The 23606-nt window shown below is 29.4% G+C and overlaps 1 protein-coding gene and 1 long non-coding RNA gene across 2 annotated transcripts; one reads left to right on the plus strand and one right to left on the minus strand.

Moving 5' to 3' along the window:
- Positions 1-300: 300 nt before the first annotated feature.
- On the minus strand, positions 301-1199 carry LOC123271478. Its single transcript, XR_006510883.1, has 3 exons — positions 925-1199; positions 635-815; positions 301-549 (listed from the first exon to the last, which is right to left on the minus strand). It is a non-coding gene; the product is annotated as an uncharacterized LOC123271478 (long non-coding RNA).
- Positions 1200-21054: 19855 nt separating this feature from the next.
- Positions 21055-21858, plus strand: LOC123271714 (serine/threonine-protein phosphatase 6 regulatory ankyrin repeat subunit B-like). Its single transcript, XM_044738106.1, has one exon. The coding sequence runs from the start codon at positions 21055-21057 to the stop codon at positions 21856-21858; it is 804 nt and encodes a 267-aa protein (XP_044594041.1).
- Positions 21859-23606: the final 1748 nt, after the last annotated feature.

A 23606-nucleotide genomic window follows, 5' to 3' on the forward strand; every position in this document is an offset into this window, starting at 1 on the left:
AGGGATGCCACGCTAAGTCTTATGCGGCCCATATTGGGTAATCCTATTTGTGCCCCGATGAGGAAATCCCAATGATATCCCCTTAATGCACCCCAGCCCTGACCTCAATAGGGAAATTCTAAAGTGGCCCCATGAACAGTATCCCAGCTCGAACCCTAAGATAAAAATTTTTGACACGAGAAAATTGCGGCTGATAAATTAATAACTAAAAAAAAAATTGTTAGTAATTATTTTTTATTTTTAATTATTTAGTGCATTCAAATATCATAATAAAACTATTTATTGTTATTTTTAACTCACTGTAGTTGGTTTTTATAAAATCATTATCAATAAAAAAGTAGGTATCAATAAAAAAGTAAGTATCAATAAAAAAGTAGGTAAATATTGAAATAGTTCACTCAGCAGTAGTTGGATTGGGTTTTAGTGTCCTCAACAAGCGGTGACCATCCCAGTCTCGCGAATTGCGAAGCGATGAAGCCATAGCATCCAAAATTTCTTTATCACTTAAATCATTACCTAATTTACCCTTCAATACTTGTCGCATTGCATCTATAAATTATGATAAAATATAAATAGTATTCATGAAAAATAAAACTTTTATCATTGACTTATTCACAATAAAAAAAAAATTTACCTTCAATGCAACTGTAAAAAGCAGTCATTTTAAATATCGGTTTATTTTGGTTAGCCTTATTAGTTTTTTTAGATGGAACGTACAACGTAGCTACATTTCGTGTAATGTAAGCTTTTATAATTGTTGACATATTTTTATTTAAGGTATCCTTTTCATTTATCAGTTGTCTGATACGTGTAATCTAAAAAGCATTATGAATATTAATTGTAGACTACCAAGATATTAATAACAGTTACTTTAAATATATTTATAATTCATATTAAATAATAATTAAAATCAAATTTACTTACCAGGAGTTTACGAGGCTGGGGCTTTTGAGGATCATTAAGCCGTTTATTGAAGTCTTCAAAAACTTCTTTGATGTCTATTGAAAAATCAAATTTTATTATTTTTTCGCGAGCATTCTGAAGTTCATTGTTTTCATTGTGTTCATGACTTTCATCATTGTTACTGTTCTTATCAGAATCAGCATATCTGTCACCATCGCAGGAACATTTTTTTTTTAAACTTTTCTTTAATGTCGCTCACTTCCGCAAAAAGTACGTTAAAATTTGCAATATTTTGAACTAAACTTTCAAATTCGTCATTTAAAAAAGTGTTATTAAGTTCATTATTAGGTTCTGTTGCAGGTTCTTCTAAATCAACAGTCACCTGTAAGGTTTCTGTGGATTCATCAGATGCTGAAGTATTAACAACTTCTTGAAATGATTGTCGACATCTACTTTTTCTTAAACGTGCGAGTTCACGAGTTCTATTGAACTTATTAGCATTCAAAATTTTTTAATAATGTCAAAAACAAATCACACAAATAAAACTATAATGATACAGAGTATAAAGTTTGAAAATATTAATTATCATCAGTTATAATAAATCATTCAATGCATTAATTATAAATTTTATAGGTTCACTGACATGTAACAGGTTAACTGACGTGATATTAAGAAAATAATTCTCTTGAGCTTCGCGACACTACCACGCGACACTAACACTCATCTACGCATGCGCAATCGCAGGAATTTTTTTTTCAAATGAGATACTAAAAATAAATTTTATAATTAAATATAAACTTATATTATATTATATTAAATATAATATAATATAATTTAAAGGTTGGCAATAGCCTAGTCGGCTCGGTGCCCGCTTTTCGAAAGAGTGGGACCCGGGTTCGATCCCGGCACGCACCAATATTTTTCAGTGATTATAGATAAAAATATGTGCGTTACGTTGCCAGCCTCTGAACGTGGCAGAGATAGCCGGGCGGCACACGTCTGACTTGAGCGATCACCCATTTTAAGCAACAACTTGAATGAGTGACCGCTCTAGTCAGCGTTGGCTAGCGCGAGGGATCTCTGTACACTAGGAGAAGGGCCTAATGCTTCAGTGGTCGATAAAGAAGAGTTTCTTATCAATCACTGTAGACTTAGCCCAGCTCCGACTGTACTATCATGGGTTTTCTCTGTGGTTTCCCCATGATTCTGTTCCAACAGCCTGAGAGGCAAGGTGCAGGGTAAATACGGTACAGAAAGCACAAGTCGGACCACAGCCGCAAAAATAAAAGCAGGAAATTCGATAATAAAGCAGGAAATACAGGTTGAGGATATAAACAATTGTAAAATGTAACAGAGTTATTAAAATAACTGTACATCTGGAAACAATAAAAAAAAAAAAAAAAAAAAAAATAATATAATATAATTAAAATAATATAATAAAATAAAATAATATAATATATGTAATAAAATATAATATAATATAATAAAATATAATATTATATAATAAAATATAATATTATATAATAAAATATAATATAATATAATAAAATAAAATATAATATAATAAAATAATATAATATAATTAAAAATAAACTGATAAAATTAGTTAAAACCCACTCTAAATAATAATAAATAAAAAAAAAAAATTACAAAACTTTCATCGTTCGATTGTATTAAATTTTGATTTCATTCAAGTGTTGTTTTTCGTTGAGATTTCTCATTGTGGTCGCACACGGCATAATTAAAAAAAAAATGACGTGTTATTCTAACGATGGGAATTTCCAATTAACCCCCTTGCAGAACCATATTGGGAAAAACCGAATAAAACTTATCATTTTTACGTTGGGAATTCCCTTTTAGGCCCCACACAAAACCCCATTAGGAAAAACCGAATAAAACTTAACATTTTTACGTTCGGAATTCCCTCTTAGGCCCCACACAAAACCCCATCGGAAAAAACCGAATAAAACTTAACATTTTTGCGGTGGGAATTCCCTCTCAGGCCCCACACAGAACTCTATTGGGAAAAACCGAATAAAATTTATCATTTTTACGTTAGGAATTCCCCATTGGGGTCTCATTGGGCCCTTATAGGAATTCCCCCTGTGGGTGTGCCCTCTCGGGACCCAATACAGTCCAGATGTATACCCAGGGAAATCCCCAAGTCATTTCTAGTCGGGTTGTGTGAAAAAAACACTTCTTTGGGTTTTCTTTCGTTCACGACATCTCTCGAACGAATCGACCGGATTTGCGGGAATCAACGTGGTTTTTCAAGGTATATATGGAGGTATGTTTGCCGTATCTAATCCGTCATAAATATAATATATGGGTCATTCTATGTCAAATCGACCAATAGTTGGAATCGACCCCTTTCGATTTGGATGAATTTTGGTCAGAAGTTTTCTTTTATCATAAAACGAAGTTCTGCCAAAGGAAAAAAAATAAAAAAATTTTTTTCAAAAGATATGCAAATTCAAAATTTCGCGATTTTTCCAGTTTTTCAATTTTGTTTTTGCAATATCTCGAATGCTATTATAGATACAGGAATTGTCTTTCGTTTGTTTAAAAGGGGAAACTTGTGACTATTGAAAAAAAAATATTTTGGAAAAAAATTTTGAAAAATGCCAAATTTGTCAAATTTTGAATTTTTGAAAATCGTCAAAAATGAAGACCACCATTAAAATTTTGGCTCAATTTTTTTTGTATGATACCTTGTTATGATCTTAAAAGATCCTGAAATTTTTGGATAGGGGTTTTTTTTTTCAAAAATATGAATTTTTTAATTTCAAAAAAAAATTTTTTTTGTTTTTTGCAACTTCTATACAAGTTAAAGTTATGCAGATACATAATATTGTAATTTTGAGTATTTAGAAATCAAATGCACGACGTGAAAATATTAAATAATAAATTAATTTCAACTTTTATTCATTTTTTAGACATAATCTAAAAGTCAGGCTTAACGCATGATATAATTTTTTATTTTCTTAACGCATGATATATTTTGTCCGTTTCTTCACTTCAATTACAGTTTTTAACCTCAAATAACTCAAACAGATATTAATTTTCTATAAAAATTAGAAATGATTTCATGAGAATATCAATTTTTTTCGTTCTTTCGAATACTTATTTACTTACGAATTTCTGCACAATCATAGTTCTCAATCTCAAATTACAAATTATTCCCATGTTAATAAGACAAGTGGCATCAACAACTTTAAATGAAGTAAATAAAGGACAATTAACGAATTCTATCATGCGTTAAGGATGACTTATTTTAAGGATGCAAGATTATGTCCAAAAAATAAAAAAAAGTTGAAATTAATTTATTATTTAATATTTTCACGTCGTGCATTTGATTTCTAAATACTCAAAATTACAATATTATGTATCTGCATAACTTTAACTTATATAGAAGTTGCAAAAAACAAAAAAAAAATTTTTTCTGAAATTCAAAAATTTTTTTTTGAAATTAAAAAATTCATATTTTTGAAAAAAAAACCCCTATTCAAAAATTTCAGGATCTATTAAGATCATAACAAGGTATCATACAAAAAAAATTGAGCCAAAATTTTAATGGTGGTCTTCATTTTTGACGATTTTCAAAAATTCAAAATTTGACAAATTTGGCATTTTTCAAAATTTTTTTCCAAAATATTTTTTTTTCAATAGTCACAAGTGTCCCCTTTTAAACAAACGAAAGACAATTCCTGTATCTGTAATAGCATTCGAGATATTGCAAAAACAAAATTGAAAAACTGGAAAAATCGCGAAATTTTGAATTTGCATATCTTTCGAAAAAAATTTTTTTATTTTTTTTCCTTAGGCAGAACTTCGTTTTATGATAAAAGAAAACTTCTGACCAAAATTCATCCAAATCGAAAGGGGTCGATTCCAACTATTGGTCGATTTGACATGGAATGGCCCATATATATAAATAATGCTGTGAAGCGGGAAAGAATAGGAGTTACGGTAATTATTACGTGAAGCGTTCCACATTCACGTAACGGGATATTGGTAGGAAAGGATTGAGAAAGGAATGTGGAGAGGATCATCTTAATGTGAGTTTATAGAATATGCGAGAAAAAATTATTAGATAGCTCGGACTGGGATTCGAACCCAGAACCTTCGAAGACATGTCGGCTACTCTACCATTTGAGCTATCCGGTCTATACTAAATTTCCTTGCGCTTATTCTATATACACATTAAGCCACACCGTCCATCTTACGGTAAGCATTTTTATAAATATAAATAATGCTGTGAAGCGGGAAAGAATAGGAGTTACGGTAATTATTACGTGAAGCGTTCCACATTCACGTTTCAAGAGCTGATTAGATTGTGAAATTGATCCATAGAGTCATTTAAAAGTTATTCCAAAAAACGACCTTTAAAAAAAATTTTTTTCTTAGTTTTTTTGAAATTTCTCAAAATCTATCGATCCGAATCGGTTCAAATTCACAGAAAATCTAAGTTTGAGAGAACTCTTTAAAACGCCGTTTAGTAGGTTCCGATCGGTTTAGTCGTTCAGAAGTTATAAGCGGTTCACATACTTACACACATATATACATACATACAGACATAGTGACAACATCGCAGAGGTAGTCAGGGAAGCTTTCTATGACCTACAAACGTCGAGATCTGATGAAAATTCGATTTTTGCAAAACGGGGTGAAAACAATAAGTTTCCGATTTTTGAAAATCTTCGATTTTCTTAGCGGGAAGTTGAAAAAGTTGACAATATTGATTTGAAACACGATAAAAAAATTATTCTTAACTTAAAAATAAACTAAATTATCAAAAAAAAAAAAAAAAATAGCAGATATTTGTCTAGAATGAATAAATAAAATATATTATGTATATTGCCGTGTCGATATGCACATTACGTCTTATGACTCACCTAAAAATTTAATAACGAATTAATGGGACTCGGAAACCATAAATACGTACTATTAAAATATCTCGTATGCATTAAAATTGTTAATACACTTTTTTATGGATAAAATTGTTCTTTTTTATAGACGATAAAAATTTCTTTCTTCAAAATAATTTTGATTAGAAATTCATAAAAATGAAAAAAAGAAAAGCTCTTGGATTTATAAAAATTATCCATAACTCATACCGGGATTTCCTTGATAAAAAATTCTAAAGTCATCTCGTGAATAAAAAAAATCAATCCTTAAACCAACACATTAATTACCGTGCCCTAAAAATTAAAACGAACGAATCTCGTGAAAGAGGAAGCTTACGAAATTTATTAAAATAAGAATTAAAAAGGGAAAGAAAAATAATTTTAATCAATGACCATAATAAATTGCTTGAAAGTCATTAAGGGATGAAAAAACGGCGAAAATTATTTATGGACTTAGAGAAGGCGGTAAAGCCTGGTGGATACTGGTGGTGGTGGTGGTGGTGGTTGAGATAAAAATTTATATCGGATATTTTGTTGGCTCGGGAATAGTGAATTCAAACGGGCGTGTAATTGGCAGTATCGTAAAAAAAAAATAGTCTGAGCAGAGCCATTGGGGTGGAATAAGGATGCGGATTGAAGAAAAGAGGTGGGGTACCAAGTTAAAAGTGTGGGGTTAGTGAAGACGAAAAGTGAAAGGGGAATCGGGGATGAGTCAAGACCTTAATAATTTTTTATCCGTAAAACCGCTAAGACTTTATTCTTTATTATTATTTTTTTTATTTTGCTATGAGAATAAGCCGTTGTTCTCTCTGTTCTCGGTTCTTCCGTTATGTCTCGGTTCGTTCGAACGATATTGTTAATATGCAAAGGAGCATCGGAATGATGGGGTGGCAAGAAAATAACGGCATAACCGAAACTCGTGCTTTATAGAGAGGGATCAACAAACTTGCCCGATACTTTCCCGAGTTTTGATAGGATGGAGTAAGCGAGACGTCTTTGAGATTAGCGCGATACTTAAGTGAAAGTTAGTAGATTGAAAATATGCTAAATTTGTTCGTTTATTATTATTATTAGTATTTTTTATTACTTTTAAAATTAGTAATTTTCAAAAGAAGGTTTCAAAAAAAATATCTTTAGAACGAATTAAACTTTCAAAATTATCCGATCAATTTTTGTAAATTTATTAATTGCAATTTTTACATAAAAAGAGATCTTATTTATATATTCTGTGAATTTTTTAAATCTAATTTATTTTTTAATCTTCTCATCTGACTCATAGAAAGCTAAGAAATGACAATTGCAACTTCATATTGTTTTATATAATTATAATTAATTTTTTTTTTGGCTAGCAATTGCAAAAATTTTTTGTCACACATCAGAACAAAAGGGCGTTCGATTTGTATTGAAAAAATACAAATTTAAATGAGCTTTAAAATTAAATTTTAAATAAGATTAATTTCTTATAATTTACACAGAAAAAAAGGTTTACTTGAGCAAAGAAAATATTTTTCTCCCTAATTATTTTCTTGAGCGAAAAAAAAATTTTTTTTGACAAGAAATTTCACTTATTTTAACAAAATTAATTCTCTTGCTTTAAGAAATACGTATCTTGATCCAAGAAAATTTATTTAAATCAAGAAAATCTTCTTGATATGAGAAAATTCAGCCTCTTGCTCCAAAAAATTTAGTTCTTGATAAAAGTAAATTTTCTTGTCTGGCGAAAATTTCTCTCTTGCTTCAAAAAATTAAATATAAAGATAGAAGTAAATTTTCATTAATATTTTTATTGATTAACATGTCTAATGAGAAGATCAAATAATATTGAATCATTTTTTTTCATTCAATATTTATAATTGCACGCTAAAATAATAAAAAATGGGTATCAAATATTCAAGAGAAAAATTGGTTCCATGCGTTTTCATCCTCGGACAAAATATCCCCGACAAAATATCCTCGACAAAATATCCCCGGACAAAATATCCTCGAGACAAAATATCCTCAGACAAAATATCCTCGTGACAAAATATCCTCGCGACAAAATATCCCCGTGACACAATATCCCCGACAAAATATCCCTAATAAAATACGAATTATCGGGAACTAACATATGATTGTATGACAAAAAAGATGGAGGATTTAATTAAAAGAAATAAAAAACAAGTTAAATAATAAACTAACACAAACGCGGGTAATCGTGTTGCGCTCTTTTAACATGATTTTTGTGTGTATTTATTCGATAATAAACTAACACAAACGCGGGTAATCGTGTTGCGCTCTTTTAACATGATTTTTGTGTGTATTTATTCGATAATAAACTAACACAAACGCGAATAATCGTGTCGGAGATATTTTTTATTGGGATATTTTGTCCGGGGATATTTTATTGGGGATATTTTGGCACGAGGATATTTTGTCACGAGGATATTTTGTCACGAGGATATTTTGTCACGAGGATATTTTGTCTGAGGATATTTTGTCTCGAGGATATTTTGTCTCGAGGATATTTTGTCCGGGGATATTTTGTCGGGGATATTTTGTCCGAGGATGAAAACGCCTGATACCGAAAAATTCTCTCAAGATGAGAAAATTTTTTTCTCAGTTAAAGTACGTGGTGCTGCTTCCCTAAAGTATCTAAAAATCTTGATCAAATATAAAAATTTATTGTATCAAATATTTATGATAATTTGAATTAAGAAAAAATGTCTTCCCCTAAGAATAGAATTTAAAGAAAAAATTTTACTTCGGCCAACACAACTTCGGTCTTTCAGGCACCTGAAAATTTTCTTGAGCCAAGAATTTTGTTCTTCAGTCAAGAAATTTTCCTTTCTGTATAGAAAAATAAATTTATTGTTAAGATAATTTTTTCAATTTAAATTTGTAGCGTCGTGGACTGCTGGTTAAACTGACCCCATATAATTTTATGACAATTTTTAATTTAATTCATATTTTAATTTTCTCACCCGACTTTTGGAAAGCTGAGAAATGATAATTGTAGCTTAATATTGTTTTGTTTAATTTTAATTAATTTTTTTTTGGCTCGTGTTAGAAATACTACTATATAAATTTTAAATGAGATTAATTTCTTATAAATTTAAGTTAAAAATGAATAATTATTTTTTTTTCAAATGTTCAATCTGTTCTTTGATAAATATTTAAATTTATAAACTAGTTTGGTGCATTCTAAAATTTTCCTCAAAACTACCAAGAAACTGAAATAATCTTAACATCTAAAAAGTAAGTTTACAATGGTATCTATAAAATCACGGTGTGTAGGTTTAATCAAGGGCGAACGGTGAAAATGTTTTCGCGGCGTGAGTTTGTTGAGTTTAACGAATTGTTTTGATAAGTCGCCAGGACAATACGTCGTTAAAGCGCACAAGACGGTTGTAGGTGAAGGTACTCGTAGTTGGTGAAAATGCTAAACTATATTTATATATATGTGTGTATATAGGGTAGTGAGAAAGCTGCGGCAAGATCTCCCGTTACGAAGACACAGGGACTCTCGAAGTTTAGATTAAACCCGGTACGGATAAATATTCGTATAATGGAACACTTGGGTGCTATAAATTAGCGTGACGATAGCATTCATGTTTCTTCTTCTTCTTTTATATCTTTCCACCTTATTCTGCAATGTCTTCTTTCAAAATTCTATGACCACATATATATTTCATCGTTTTAGTATTCATTTATTTTTGACATATTTGTCTATAATAATGTCAAATTATTGTTCATTTTTATTTTCTTTGAAATCACATTTTTAATCATTAATATCATTAATTATTTAAATAATCATTTAGTTAAAATTTTTTACTGATATAAACTTGATTGTAAAAAATTGAAAAAAAGCTTCATCCTCTTAGAATTAGATTCTAATAATACGTTAAACTTTGATATGATTAAAATTTGAAATCATTGCAATTAATAAATTTAAAAAAATTGAGATTTTTGAATTTTTAGGTACACAAAAAGAAAAATTTCTTGACTGGAAAACAAAATTCTTGGCTCAAGAAAATTTTCGGGTGTCTGGAAGACCGAAGTTGTGTTGGCCGAAGTAAAAGTTTTTCTTGAAATTCTATTCTTGGTGGAAGTCATTTTTTCTTAATTCAAATTATCATAAATACTTAATACAATAAATTTTTATATTTGGTCAAGATTTTTAGGTACTTTAGGGAAGCAGCGCGACTTACTTCAGCTGAGAAAAAAATTTTCTTACCTTGAGAAAATATTTCTTTTGAATATTTGATACCCATTTTATATTATTTTAGCGTGCAATTATACATATTGAATGAAAAAAAATGATGAAATATTATTTGATCTTCCCACTTGACATGTTAATCAATAAAAATATTAATGAAAATTTACTTCTATCTTTATATTTAATTTTTTGGAGCAAGAGAGAAATTTTCTCAAGACAAGACAATTTACTTCTATCAAGAACTAAATTTTTTGGAGCAAGAGGCTGAATTTTCTCAAAACAACAAGATTTTCTTGACTTAAATAAATTTTCTTGGATCAAGATACGTATTTCTTAAAGCAAGAAAATTAATTTTGTTGGAATAAGTGAAATTTCTTGTGTCAAAAAAAAATTTTTTTTTCGCTCCAGAAAATGATGAGGAAGAAAAATATTTTCTTGGCTCAAGTGAACCTGTTTTTCTGTGTATGTAAACTCTTTTTCGGCTGATGACAAATTGCTTAATAACCCGTGTAAAAAAAAAGTTTCCTGAAAAGTTCCGGAATAGTTCCTGGTACGGAACGTTCCTATGATAAGACAATCCGGAACATCCCCGGAATACTTTTGTAATGTTCTCGAAATAGTTCTGGATCATTCATGGAACACTTCCGGAACATTTCCGGAAAATCTCCGACAGACTTATAAAACATCGCTGGAATACTTCGAGAATAAATTAGGAATACTTCCGGAACATAATCCAAACGTTTACCGGAAATGTTTCAGAAGTATTCGAGGATTTTTCCAGGAATATTTTAAACATATCCCCGATGTATTCCCGATATATTTTGTAACTATTCCCGATTTGTTCCAGAAGTATTTCGGGAATATTCCAGGAGTGTACCGGAGATGTTCCGGAAGTATTCCTAATTTATTCTGGAAGTATTCCAGCGATGTTCTATAAATCTGCCGGAGATTTTCCGGAAATGTTCCGGAAGTGTTCCACGGATGTTCCAGAACTATTTCGAGAACATTGCAGAAGTATTTCGGGGATGTTCCGGATTGTCTTATCATAGGAACGTTCCATAGAAAAAAATTTTGGAACGTACTTGGTGTGCGTCATTGTGTATTTCAATTTTTTTAAAGTCCTAGTAAATAGATTTTACGAATTTCATTAAAAGTAAAATATTTTGCAACCACGCACACTAAATACGTTCCAAAATTTTTTTTTTAATTTTTAAATTTACAACAAAATATTTTTTAATTTCCGAAAATCATATACAATCATATCGGTTACTTGGATTTTTTAATTTTTCTATTTTATATCTTTTTGTAAAGAAAATAAAAATTTTTTTTTTTCTTAATAGTCTTATGAACGTGGACTTGGCGCGATTTTTTTACAGTGAAACTGTTTTTGTTCGGTTGATTATTTACTATTGATTTTTTCAAATTTTATTGTGTTTAACACTTTTTTAAGACTTGAAAAATCCACAGTGTATACAACTAAGATGACTACACTGAGAAAACAGTTTGTTTGATTAATAAATTCGTAGATTTATTTAAAATAACTCAAAAATACGTATTAAGTATGAACGTATTTTTTGTACATACATAATAAGCTCGAAAAAAATTTAATATAAATAAAATCCAAGCAAAGAAATCAAAAGAATTTGTTCTATGAAGATTCGGGATGAATTTCATTACGCGCTTGATAATTGCAAAATTTTAATTGCACAATGGCTGGCTAGTGTGCGTGAGGGTGCGTGAGTAGTAATGTATGTAAGAGTACGGAGCCCACGGGTGACGACCACGAAGGAGGCCAAGGGGGTTGCTGCACCAGAGGATGAGGATGAGGGCGGAAAAGGGGTCGCTGGGAGTTTTCCGAGGTTGGGGCCGGGAATCGTCAGTGAGCGGGAGTAAAGGGGAGGTTAAAAGAGTGAGGATGGAAAATGGAGGTAGTATGAGGGCAAGAAATGACCGAGCTCCGAGCTGGGCATATATGTATAATTATAATAACATTACTTGACAGAAATGGCGGCGAGTGAGCCGAGCTTGTGCCAGAGCATTGAAATATTACACTTAGCAAAGGGAAAATAATTAAAATTCAACCCTTGCTGGTCTCTACTTCTCATATATGTATCCATATATATATATAAATATGTGGATGTATTTTCTACATATCGTACTCCAAGGACGAGGTCCGGATATGATGTTTTGTATTTTTTCTTTCCACCTCCGTAGTTACCCGGTATTCTAGAAACGTTTGTTCGTTATGTAAACGCGATGTTGCTATGAGAAAAAAAAAATATTTAAAGTAAAAAAAGGAGCTTTGAACTTCTGTCTTCAACCCCTAACTAAATTTCATTATTATTTTTAATTATTACTGTTTCTATAATTATATTTTATTATTATTATTATTTTTTTACTTTCAAAATTAATAATTTTCAAAAGTACAAAGAAGGTTTCGAAGAAAATCTTTAGAACGAATTAAACTATCAAAATTAATTAATCAACATTTCTTGTAAATTGATTAATTGCAATTTTTACATGAATGCACTGAGAAAACAATTTATTTGAATCAAATGAGACTCCTTTATTATAAAGGAATCTCTGATTCAAATATCAACGACTAATACTTATCTGATATAATTACACACTGATAGAAAAAATGACGATTTAAGAAAAATTTTTTCTTTAAAATGTCATTCTTGTTTAAAGTAATTCAATTCTCTTAACTTGAGAAATTAATTCTTGAACCAACCCGTGTAAAAAAAATCGTCTTAAAATTGTCGTTGTTTAAGATCTTAAACGTGATACAAACTAAGACTCTTTTAAGACGCTAAAAAAAAAATTCCGAGAGTAGATTTTTGAGAATTTTGGTCTCGAATTTGTTGTGAAAATTAATTTTTAGACATATTTTAGACGATTTTACGACTTTCTAATCGCAATATTTTTGAGTAACATGTTTTTAAATTGAATTTAAAATTGTTAAAAAATTATTATCTGACAATTTTAAGACTTTTTTAAGACATTTCGTTTTAATGTTCCGGGGCTCTATCGCTGTTAGCTCATCTTAAAATGGTCTAAATTTGTTTTTAAGACTAATTTAAGATAATTTTAAGACAATTTAACGACGCTGAATGATAATTTTCCGGAGCTGTCACTGTGATGTCGTCTGAAAATAGAAAAAACATTTTTTAATATTTTTTTTTAAGACTATTTAAAAATTATTTTAAGACAAATCTTAAAATAGTCTCAAAAAAATCTTAAAATCGTCTTTCAAAAATCTTAAAATAGTCTTAAAAAAATCAAAATAATTATTAAAAAATTTTTAGGCTATTTTAAGATGATATTACCGTGACTGCTCCAGAAAATTATTATGGAGCGTCTTTAAACTGTCTTAAAATTATCTTAAATTATTCTTAAAAAAAAATTTAGACTATTTTAAGATGGGCAAACAGTGACAGAGCCCCGGAACATTAAAACGGAACGTCTTAAAAAAGTCTTAAAATTGTCAGATAATAATTTTTTAACAATTTTAAATTCAATTTAAAAACATGTTACTCAAAAATATTGCGGTTAGAAAGTCGTAAAATCGTCTAAAAAATGTCTGAAAATTAATTTTCACAACAAATTCGAGAACCAAATTTTCAAAAATCTGCTCTCGGAATTTTTTTTTTGGCGTCTTAGAAGAGTCTTAAAATAGTCTTAGTTTGTGTCACGTTTAAGATCTTAAACGAACAATTTTAAGACGATTTTTTTTTTACACGGGAAGGAACTTGGTTTTTTTTTCAAATAAGAAATATACAACTTCGCCCGAAAATTTCTTTCACTTGGACTAAAATAGACGGTAACATTGGGTCAAGATCTTACCGACTTGTTTCACACTGGAAGAAAAGTTTCTTGACTGAAGAACAGAATTCGTGGCTCAAAAAAATTTTCAGGTGACTGAAGGAAAACCGAAGTTGTGTTGGCCGAAGTACAAATTTTTCTTGAAATTCTAATCTTGGTAGAAGTAATTTTTTCTTAATTCAAATTATCATAAATACTTGATACAATAAATTTTTATATTTGATCAAGATTTTTAGATACTTTAGGGAAACAGTGCCACCTACTTTAGCTGAGAAAAAAATTTCCTCACCTAAAGAAAATTTTTCTCTCGAATATTTAATACCCATTTTATATTATTTTAGGGTGCAATTATACATATTGAATGAATAAAAATGATGAAATATTATTTGATCTTTCCATTTCACATGTTAGTCAAAAAAATATTAATGAAAATTTACTTCTACCTTTATATTTAATTTTTTGGAGCAAGAGATAAATTTTCTCAAGACAAGAAAATTTACTTCTATCAAGAACTAAATTTTTTGGAGCAAGAGGCTGAATTTTCTCAAAACAACAAGATTTTCTTGACTTAAATAAATTTTCTTGGATCAAGATACGTATTTCTTAAAGCAAGAGAATTAATTTTGTTGGAATAAGTGAAATTTCTTGTGTCAAAAAAAATTTTTTTATTCTCTCAAGAAAATAATTAGGAAGAACAATATTTTCTTGGCTCAAGTGAACCTTTTTTTCTGTGTATAGATTTAAATCAACAATCAATATTAACTCGCAACAAATTATAGAGGAAAACTTTGGCTTAATGATTTTTAAATATTTATTTATTGATATTTAGAAAAACCTTTTAGAAATTTTGTAAAAACTTTGAGCAATTTAGTCGCAAGTTTAATATCAAAATTTTAAAAATTACTCAACGCATTATCAAATTTAATTATATTAATATAAATTTTCCAGATATATCAATAGTGTTTTAACATTACAGTCTAAACTTAAAAATATGTATTAATATTTTTTTTTTTTTAATAAACTTCCTATTTTTCCCTCTTTGTGTATACGTTATTTTCATTTGAATCCGCAGCATATTAATTTCACTCGTAAGGATAGCTATGTAAATTAGTAATTGGAATAAGAATTGATTACTTCAGCATTAATTTTAATGAAGATTCGGAAGGAGAGAGTCGTGACGATAATAATAACAATGATAATAATGTTTGGAAAAATGAGAATGAGGGTGTGAGACAAAAGAATTAATGACTGTAGAGTACGCCAAAAAGACCCTACTCCTCATTTCACAGACACCATTTTAGTGGCTATCAATGCCCGTCAAACGCCATTGGTTATAATTTATTCAAATTATCCCCGGGAATATTCATTAAAAAGTTATATAAACGTACTCTTGGGCTCGGGGACGAAATTTTTGAGATTAAGATTTTGAGATTGGAACAAAGGATTTATTACTCTTGAATTATTAGGGATATTTCTGTTTTGTATTGATTTTGTGGATATAGTAAGGTTTTGTCGTGGGAAGAATTATTTCTTATATATTTAAAATATAGACAATACTTTAGCCGATTATAAAGTAATATAACATTGAATCAATTGACAATTGAAAAGTCTTTAAAGATAAAGGTAAAAAATTAAATTATAAAGTTTTATTAACTAATTATAGACTAAAAATAAGAAATAGAAAATTGACTAATAAATAACGATCATAAATCAAGATTAAATAGGTAGTCAAACATCTTATTGGAACCTTCCAAGCTAGACGAATTTATGATACCCTCTGATAATTTTCATAGACTTATGACTGTAACAATAGAAGAAGATTCACAATGAGTTATAAAAAAAAATCGGTATTTTAAAGAAAATGTTATCTTTCTTGGCTCCTAGTCTTTCAGAGTGTCTAACAATAAGGTCTTCATTAAATAATTTTTGCAAGTAATAGGGTCTAATAATTTTGTAAAAATAGCAATAGGCTTTCAAACTCTTGATAAATTTATTTTTAATGATTGTTATATACTAATTTAATTGTTTATGCATCCTCTACAAGATTTTTAGGCCAAAAAGTTGATAAGTTTATTATTTTTTTTAGAAATTTGAAATTTTCAAAATTACATCCTCGCGTTTATATCTCAGGAGTTCCCAGAAGATCTTAAACTTTACAACTTTCGATAAATTTATTTCTAATGATTATTGTATGCCAATTGAACTATTTTTGCATTCTCTACAAGGTTTTTAGATGCAAGAGTTGATAAGTATTATTTTTTTAGAAATTTAGAATTTTTAAAGTTACATTCTCGCGTGTCAAGATTAAGTCAGATTAAATTAAATTAGGCTTTAAAACCGTCGATAAATTTTTTTCTAATTATTATTATTAACTTATTTAATCGTTTTTGCATTCTCTTTTTAGGCCGAACAGTTGATTTGTTAATTATTTTTAAAAAAATTAAAAATTTTCAAATTTACTTCCTCGCGTTTAAGCGCCGGGTGATGTCAAAAAAAGCTAGGCTTTAAAACTTTTTATAAATTTATTTCTAATGATAATTATATACCAATTGCATAGTTTTCGCTTCCTCTACAAAATTTTGAGATCAAAAAGTTGATTAGTTAATTATTTTTTAAACTCAAGCAGATCTTAATTTCATTCAAAAATCCCCGAAAAAAAAAAAGATTAATTAGATTTCAGAAAATTTCTTTATATTTTTAATCTTAGAAAAGTTTCCAACTTATCAAAAAAAAAAAAATTTTAGACATCTTTTTATAATTTAAAACGCAATATATAACTTGCTCGGTTTTTTAATTAGCACTAAACAAAAATATCTTGTATTGATCTGAATAAATTCCCAAATTAAACATAAATAATGACACATTGGAGCTAACAAATCCAAATTAAATGTAACATGAGGCGTCCAACCCTTTGTAAGGTACATTCGTTCGTAAATTGACTAGGGTATACTGAGTAAACTCGAAGAATACGACTATGGGTGGGGAGATTGAATACTAAAGATGCCACAACGCTCTTGTCTATATACACACGAATATACGTATATAAAGCGCGAGTATTGAGCAAGTATTCTAGTAACGATTTCATCCCCCGATCGTACCTAGGTATCTTCACCCATTGCTTCTTGTGCAGCTCTTTACTCCATTCCTTATTCCTCCGACTCGTTACTCTAGTCGTGGCTTCTGAGTCGTGACTCTCACTCCAAGACGCCCCGCACTAATCCAAGCATAAATATACATGTATACTTGTATATATGTATCGCTGTATCTTCGCGTATCTGTATTTGTTCTCTTATCCGTGATCTCTTTTGCGTCTTAGTAACTCCTTCCATTTAACGGGCGACAAATAACCAGCAAACGAATGTCACCCTGCAAGCGCGGATCCCCTTCATCAGCCTCCCGGCGACAGTCTTCAGTCGAAAATTTTCACTCTGTTTGGCTGACGATCTCACGTTCAAGGATTATAAATATGTCGATAGCTTACTATACGAATATGGATAATCGATGCATTAATTGATAATCAGTATACTCATGCATACGGAAAAAAATTTAAGAACAGAAAGGACAATAGGTAAAAGCCCCCATTATTTACACTATAAGAGTGATCGTGAATATTTTAATTTTTTTATCGTGTTTCAAATGGTGCTAAGTCAAAATAACTCACTGTACAACTTTGACTTCAATAACTCCTGACAAAACAACTCAGGACCAAAAGAACTCCGAACAAAACAACTCAGAGCATAAACAACTCAATAAAAATTTCAACTTATTACAGATAAAATGAACAGGAATCAATTCGCATAAACATATTTATTAAAAAAACACATTCATCATCATCATCACCATCATCATCACCATCATCATCATCATCATCATCACCATCATCATCATCATATTCATTATCATTATCGTCATCATCATCATCATCATCATCATCATCATCACCATCATCATCATCATCATCATCATCATCATCATCATCATCATCATCATTATCATTATGTTCATGTTCATCATCATCATCATTTTGGCACAGAGTCTTTTTGGACAAAAGTTGTTTCAACGTAAGTTATTTTGAGTGTATTGTTTTGACCGGAGTTATTTTACACTTAATAATTAACCCCGTTGTAAATAAAAATATTGGAAATCAATTTCACATGATTATTACACTCTTAATCATCATTAACGATTACAATTGCATTTGTAAAATATTTTGTAACTTTTACTTCACATCAGTTGATAATAATTAATGTTCTTTACTTTGAGGTTGCAATGTAATTAATTTTATTTTGACTTTGAACTTTTTTTGTAGATGGATCATTGTCGTGACGATTACCGTGAACTCCTGCAATTATCATCGATATTTTTGAGTGCTACTACCACAAATATTACATTTAAGCGTCCTGGAGCCGTCCATCATGCAAGGTGGATGGTTAAAGCAATATATAGTTTAAAAATTTTTTTATTTAGAAATAAATTTTATCTTACTAAATCAGAAATAGCTGGATTACGAGAACATAGTTCATTTATCATAATTTTCTATTTAAAAGCTTGATATACTGTGCCGTGCGCTATAGCAGCACCTAATAATGATTTAACTTTAATTAAAGGATTAATTTCATATAAAAAATTTAATAATACTATTTCACGGGCATGCTCAGAAAAATTAGCCGATCACTTGTGGTATTTAAATAACGAGTTGTCTGTTTTATCTCTCTTTGACGAAACTGTTTCAGTTGAAACAAAAAGAATAATAGTTCATCCTTTAAAAAACTGTGAAACCAATGAAACTACAACGAGTCGTTTTATAATCGATAAGAAAAATTTAGAGTCATTATTAAATAAAGATCTTAGTCAATTTGTATCTATGAGATCGATAAATCTGTTTAAATCGTTTGATTTGTCGTATGATTTCATTGATGAGGATGTAACTTTGTGGCCTCAGAATCTAAATTACAAAAGAAACTTAGAGTATTTTGGGAAACTTCGAGTTGTAAATGATGTAGCAGAACGCGGCGTGGCATTGATAGAGCAGTATAATCGATGCTTAACGAAAAATGAAGAACAGCTTCAGTATTTATTGCAAGTAGTGATAGAACACAGAAAACGATATCCTAATTGCAATAAAAATAATTTTATAAAACTGTAATATTTTCAAGTTAGAAAAAATTTTATGAATTGTTGTTAAAAATTGTTTTTTGTTATAAAGAATTGATTGTTTAATAGAATTTATTAGTATTTGGTAGAAAATAAAATAAATTTGTTATAAAAGAGACCCAAAAATCATTTGTTTGATCATTTTGACCTTTATATTTATGTATTTGTATTTTTTGTGAATTACGTATGGAGTAAATAAGCAAAAAAAAAATTAAAATCTCAGATTAACAGAATTCAATTGATTTTACAAAAAAAAAAACAATATCAATATAAAGTATGATTTTTTTTTGCAATTTTATTGGAAAATATTTGAAATTTTTGATTGGTGTTATTTTTGATTGCAAATATATTTGAAACGGTTGATCTGAGGAACTTTGACCTTCAAACGTTTTTTGTAGAGCGTAAAACTTCCTATAAGACCTCTCTCTGGGATATTGCGTAAACATTCCGAAGTAATCAAAATTCAAAATTCAAAAAAAAAAAAGTTTTCTCGTGTTATTTAAATAGAAAAATTACAAATGAATTGAGGCAAACCTTAATATTAATATTAAGAGCTCTAATAGGTGCCAAAATTTTTGTTTTTAAATGTACTTTCAACTTTTCAACACCATTAAAAAAAAAAATTTTTTTTTTTTTTTTTTAAACACCCTAATGATTATAATTAGCGTTGGAAAAATTTGCTTAGAAGTAAGAGTATGATTTACGAGCTGTGAGATACTCAGGTAGTTACATATAATGAGAGTTAAGGACAAATAATTGAATGCTCATTAAGTGAAATTTTAAAATTTTAATTTAATGGTTAAAGTATTGAATTATACTTGCTCTGCTTTTGAATAATAAATAACATTCAAGCATAAAAACGATATTCATATAATAACAAAAGATAGGATTACTGAAAAATATGATCTAGTACAAATCAATATACTTATTGTAAAAAAATAATAAGTTTCTGAGACAAAATTAGTCAAGCCGTGTTAATGAATCTTCTATTTGCAGACGAAATTGATTTTTTGCTTTAACAGAATTATTTTGTTAAGATATACAAATAATTTTTCTAAGTCCGTAGACTAAAAAGAAAAACCAAAAAAATTTTTATCTCGGCGATTTTCTTGAAAGTACTCAAAAATAAATAAAAAAAAAAAAATTATGAAACTCAGATTCAAAAACTAGAGCTTCATTTTTTTTTATTTACTGTGCGACCATTTTTCTTCCATGTTATAGCCTGTTGAAAATCCCCCGAAAATATGAATTTTTTTTTACTCCCTTAATTTTTGTGAGAAGTGTCAAAAATTGATTTAAATCAAACTGCAAATTATCAGAACTCAAAACCAATTTTGATTCAAAAACTTTTTTCTCACACAGAAATGAATTAATTTATTAATTGATACAGATTTATTTATGTGGAGTAATAAATTAATTTTATAATAATAAATTCGTAGAAAGCTTATTTTTTCGTTATTTTTTGAACAAATTTGAACTTATTTAAAAAAAACTCATAAAAATTACACTAAATTTTTAATTTCCCGTCCTATTTTTTTTGTCTTATTTTTATTTTATTAATTTAAAGCATTGTTCTTTTCTATTACTTTTTAGAAAATTTTTGATTGATATAATTATACTTATTGCTAATAAGTAATACAAAGCATATTTTTATTTAAATTATAATTTACAAAATGGATTATTAAAATTATCCAAATTTTTTTTATCTTTTTTTATATTCTTAAACTTAATTTTTTTATTCAACAAAAATAAAATAAATAATTTAAAATTATCATTAAAATTTTTTAAAAAATTTAATTTTTTATTTATAACTTCTAATTTGATTTATTAAATAATTTTTGCTATAATTTCAACATTAGTGGGAGAAACTCTCTCTAAAAAAAAAGTAATTACAAAGAGTCATTGAAGAGTGGGAGACCGATAGGTCCCAAAATTCAAAGCCACACCCCTAACATGACCCTATAAAAGCCTGCTCACCGACATTGCAGATCATTGATCACTAGCTTTCAGTGCAGTAAAGTTCAGAATCAAAGTTTAAGTTTAGTGCTAAAGTTAACCACAAAAATCACCATGTCAAAAGCTATTGAAAGTTCATCGTCAATTTCTGGAAAGTTCTGCGCTCAGGACTTATGGGCGCTGATGAACATCGGGAAGGACTGTCCCGCACCAGAGGACAGTTCTATGAAAGAAGAGTTCCTGAACCCGTTGTTTATCCGAGCAATCCGAGCGGGTGATATTGAGAAAGTTCGACTCCTCATTGAGCTGGGTGTTGACATCAACGACCTAGAACCAAATTCATGGACACCACTCCATTACGCCGCGTGTTGTGGTCGCTGTGAAATTTTAAAACTGTTGATCCAAAACGGTGCAATCTTGGACGCAGTTTGTTCGGGTCCAGAAAAAATGGGCCAAACTCCGTTGTACCAAGCGGCTTTGATGAACCACGTGGACTGCGCAAAGACTCTTCTGCTCCACGGTGCGACAATTTCATTGGGATCAGAAGGGATTTGTGAACCATTGCTGATAGCCGTCTTCAAAGGCCACGTGAAAATGGTGGCTCTATTTTTAGACTACGGTGCAAATGTCAACACCCGGTTCACCAATAACTTCTTCGAACTCTTCAAGTACGCGCTGCCTCTTGAGGTTTGGAAGGACCAAGATCTTCCATTGCTCCACTACGCAATCCTGATGAAGTCCAATAAAATAGCGGCATTCCTGGTCTTACGTGGTGCGGACATTAATATCGAGACCAGGAGTGGTAATACGACTTTGTTGCAAGCCATCAAAGCTAACAACATTGAAATAGCCAGGTATTTGGTGACAAAAAGGCTGAAGGTTGATAATACCTGGCGTTGGTGGGGTTCTAATTTGTGATATTATTTTTATTTATTTATTTAGAAAACGCCAATCGACAGTAAACATCTATGGTATTAAAATAAAAAAAAGATTATTTTAAGTACAAATAATTTAATCACGTCCAGGAAAATGATATAATAATAACTATGTTCACGTAATAATTACCGTAACTCCTATTCTTTCCCGCTTCACAGCATTATTTATATTTGTAAATTATATATGTATAGAAAGGTTATAATATTTATGTTTTTAATTTTAGTTGCTGATGAAGTCCTAATAAAGGACGAAACGTTCAACAAAGATCAAATTAATGGTTTGAATTTTATTTGTCCTGAATTCCTGTGAACATAGTTATTATTATTTTAAGTAATTTTGAAATTTTGTATAACGATATAATAAATTACATCTATATTTATTTTTCGATTATGTTTTATTTATTATTATATTATCTGTAATCCATTGTTATTTTTGTTTTTTTATATAAATTGTGATATATTTTGAAGGGCCGTGAGGAGCTACAACTCTATAACGCCTTAAAACAATAAATAATAATATTAATATTAAAAAGTTTTCTTTTCTTTTCCTTTGTTGCATGATTTCAATTAGGTTTAGAAAAATTTGTTAAGAAAAAAAGATACGATTTGGGAGCTGTAAGACACTCAGGTAGTAGCAAATAATGGAATTGAGGATAAATAATTAAATGCTCATTAAGCAATAGACCATGTTAAATTTTAAGATACGAGTCTAATGGTAAGTGTATTGAATTATACTAATTATACTTTTGAGTGATAAATAACATTTAAGCATGTAACAGATTTTAATTAAATAAGAAAGACAAGTTTTATTAACGAAACCTTCACTGATAGAAGGATTTATTACGGAGTACTAAACTGATTTAGAAACAAAATTTTTAGTCATTTATTCGGGAGAAAAAAATATTTTTTACCTATCAATAATATTTGTTACAGTTTAATAAATGATTTTTTTATTCTAAATAAATTACATTAATATAAACAAAGCCTTATTACATAGAAATAAATATTCTTGCCCTCCGGGCGGAAAGTGGCAACTTTCGTCCCGCTGCGCTAAACAAAGTTGCCGCTTTCCGCCTTCGTCGGACAAAAAATAGTATACACTCCACGGGAAGTAAATAAAGAAAGCCTCAGATCACATGTTTGTTGACCTCGGCTTCGCCTCGGACAACAATTACATGTGATCTGAGACATTTTTACTTTACTTCCCTAGGTGTAATAATATTCTTTTCCACCAAATCATTTTTAATAGTAGGTAATAAATATTTCTTTGGTAAGTATTGTCGGTAGATGGCAGATGATGATGATGATGGTGGTGATGAGTGAGTGGGTGGGATAAGTTGTCAGTGGGATCAGTTGCTGCAGTATCAGATGTCATGGTATTAAACTCCGGAGATCAATGATCATGGAACCTTAAAAACTTGTTTAATTTTAAATTTTATAAATGTTTCAAATAAAAAATTATAATTAAATGAGATTCTTTTCTTTATTATACCCCATATTCTTACTTAAAATTATTTATTTTAATTATTTTGATTCATTTTTAGTAAAAAAGTTAGGTTAAAGCTAAAATTACAGTAGCGCTCAAAAGTATTTTGACAACATTAAATTTTTTAATATTTTTTTAAAATAAAAGCCTATCGGAAAATGTATTGAGTATAATGTAGAGTAGTGTAATTGCGACTATTTAAGCGTATCAAATTACAACTTGTTTGTTTACACACCGCGCCACCG

This window comes from Cotesia glomerata, linkage group LG9 (genome assembly GCF_020080835.1).
Source record: "Cotesia glomerata isolate CgM1 linkage group LG9, MPM_Cglom_v2.3, whole genome shotgun sequence".
Lineage (NCBI taxonomy): Eukaryota > Metazoa > Arthropoda > Insecta > Hymenoptera > Braconidae > Cotesia > Cotesia glomerata.

Excerpts from the sequence above, each read along its gene's own strand:
- LOC123271714 (XM_044738106.1), top strand. The coding sequence starts at position 21,055 with ATGTCAAAAGCTATTGAAAGTTCATCGTCAATTTCTGGAAAGTTCTGC.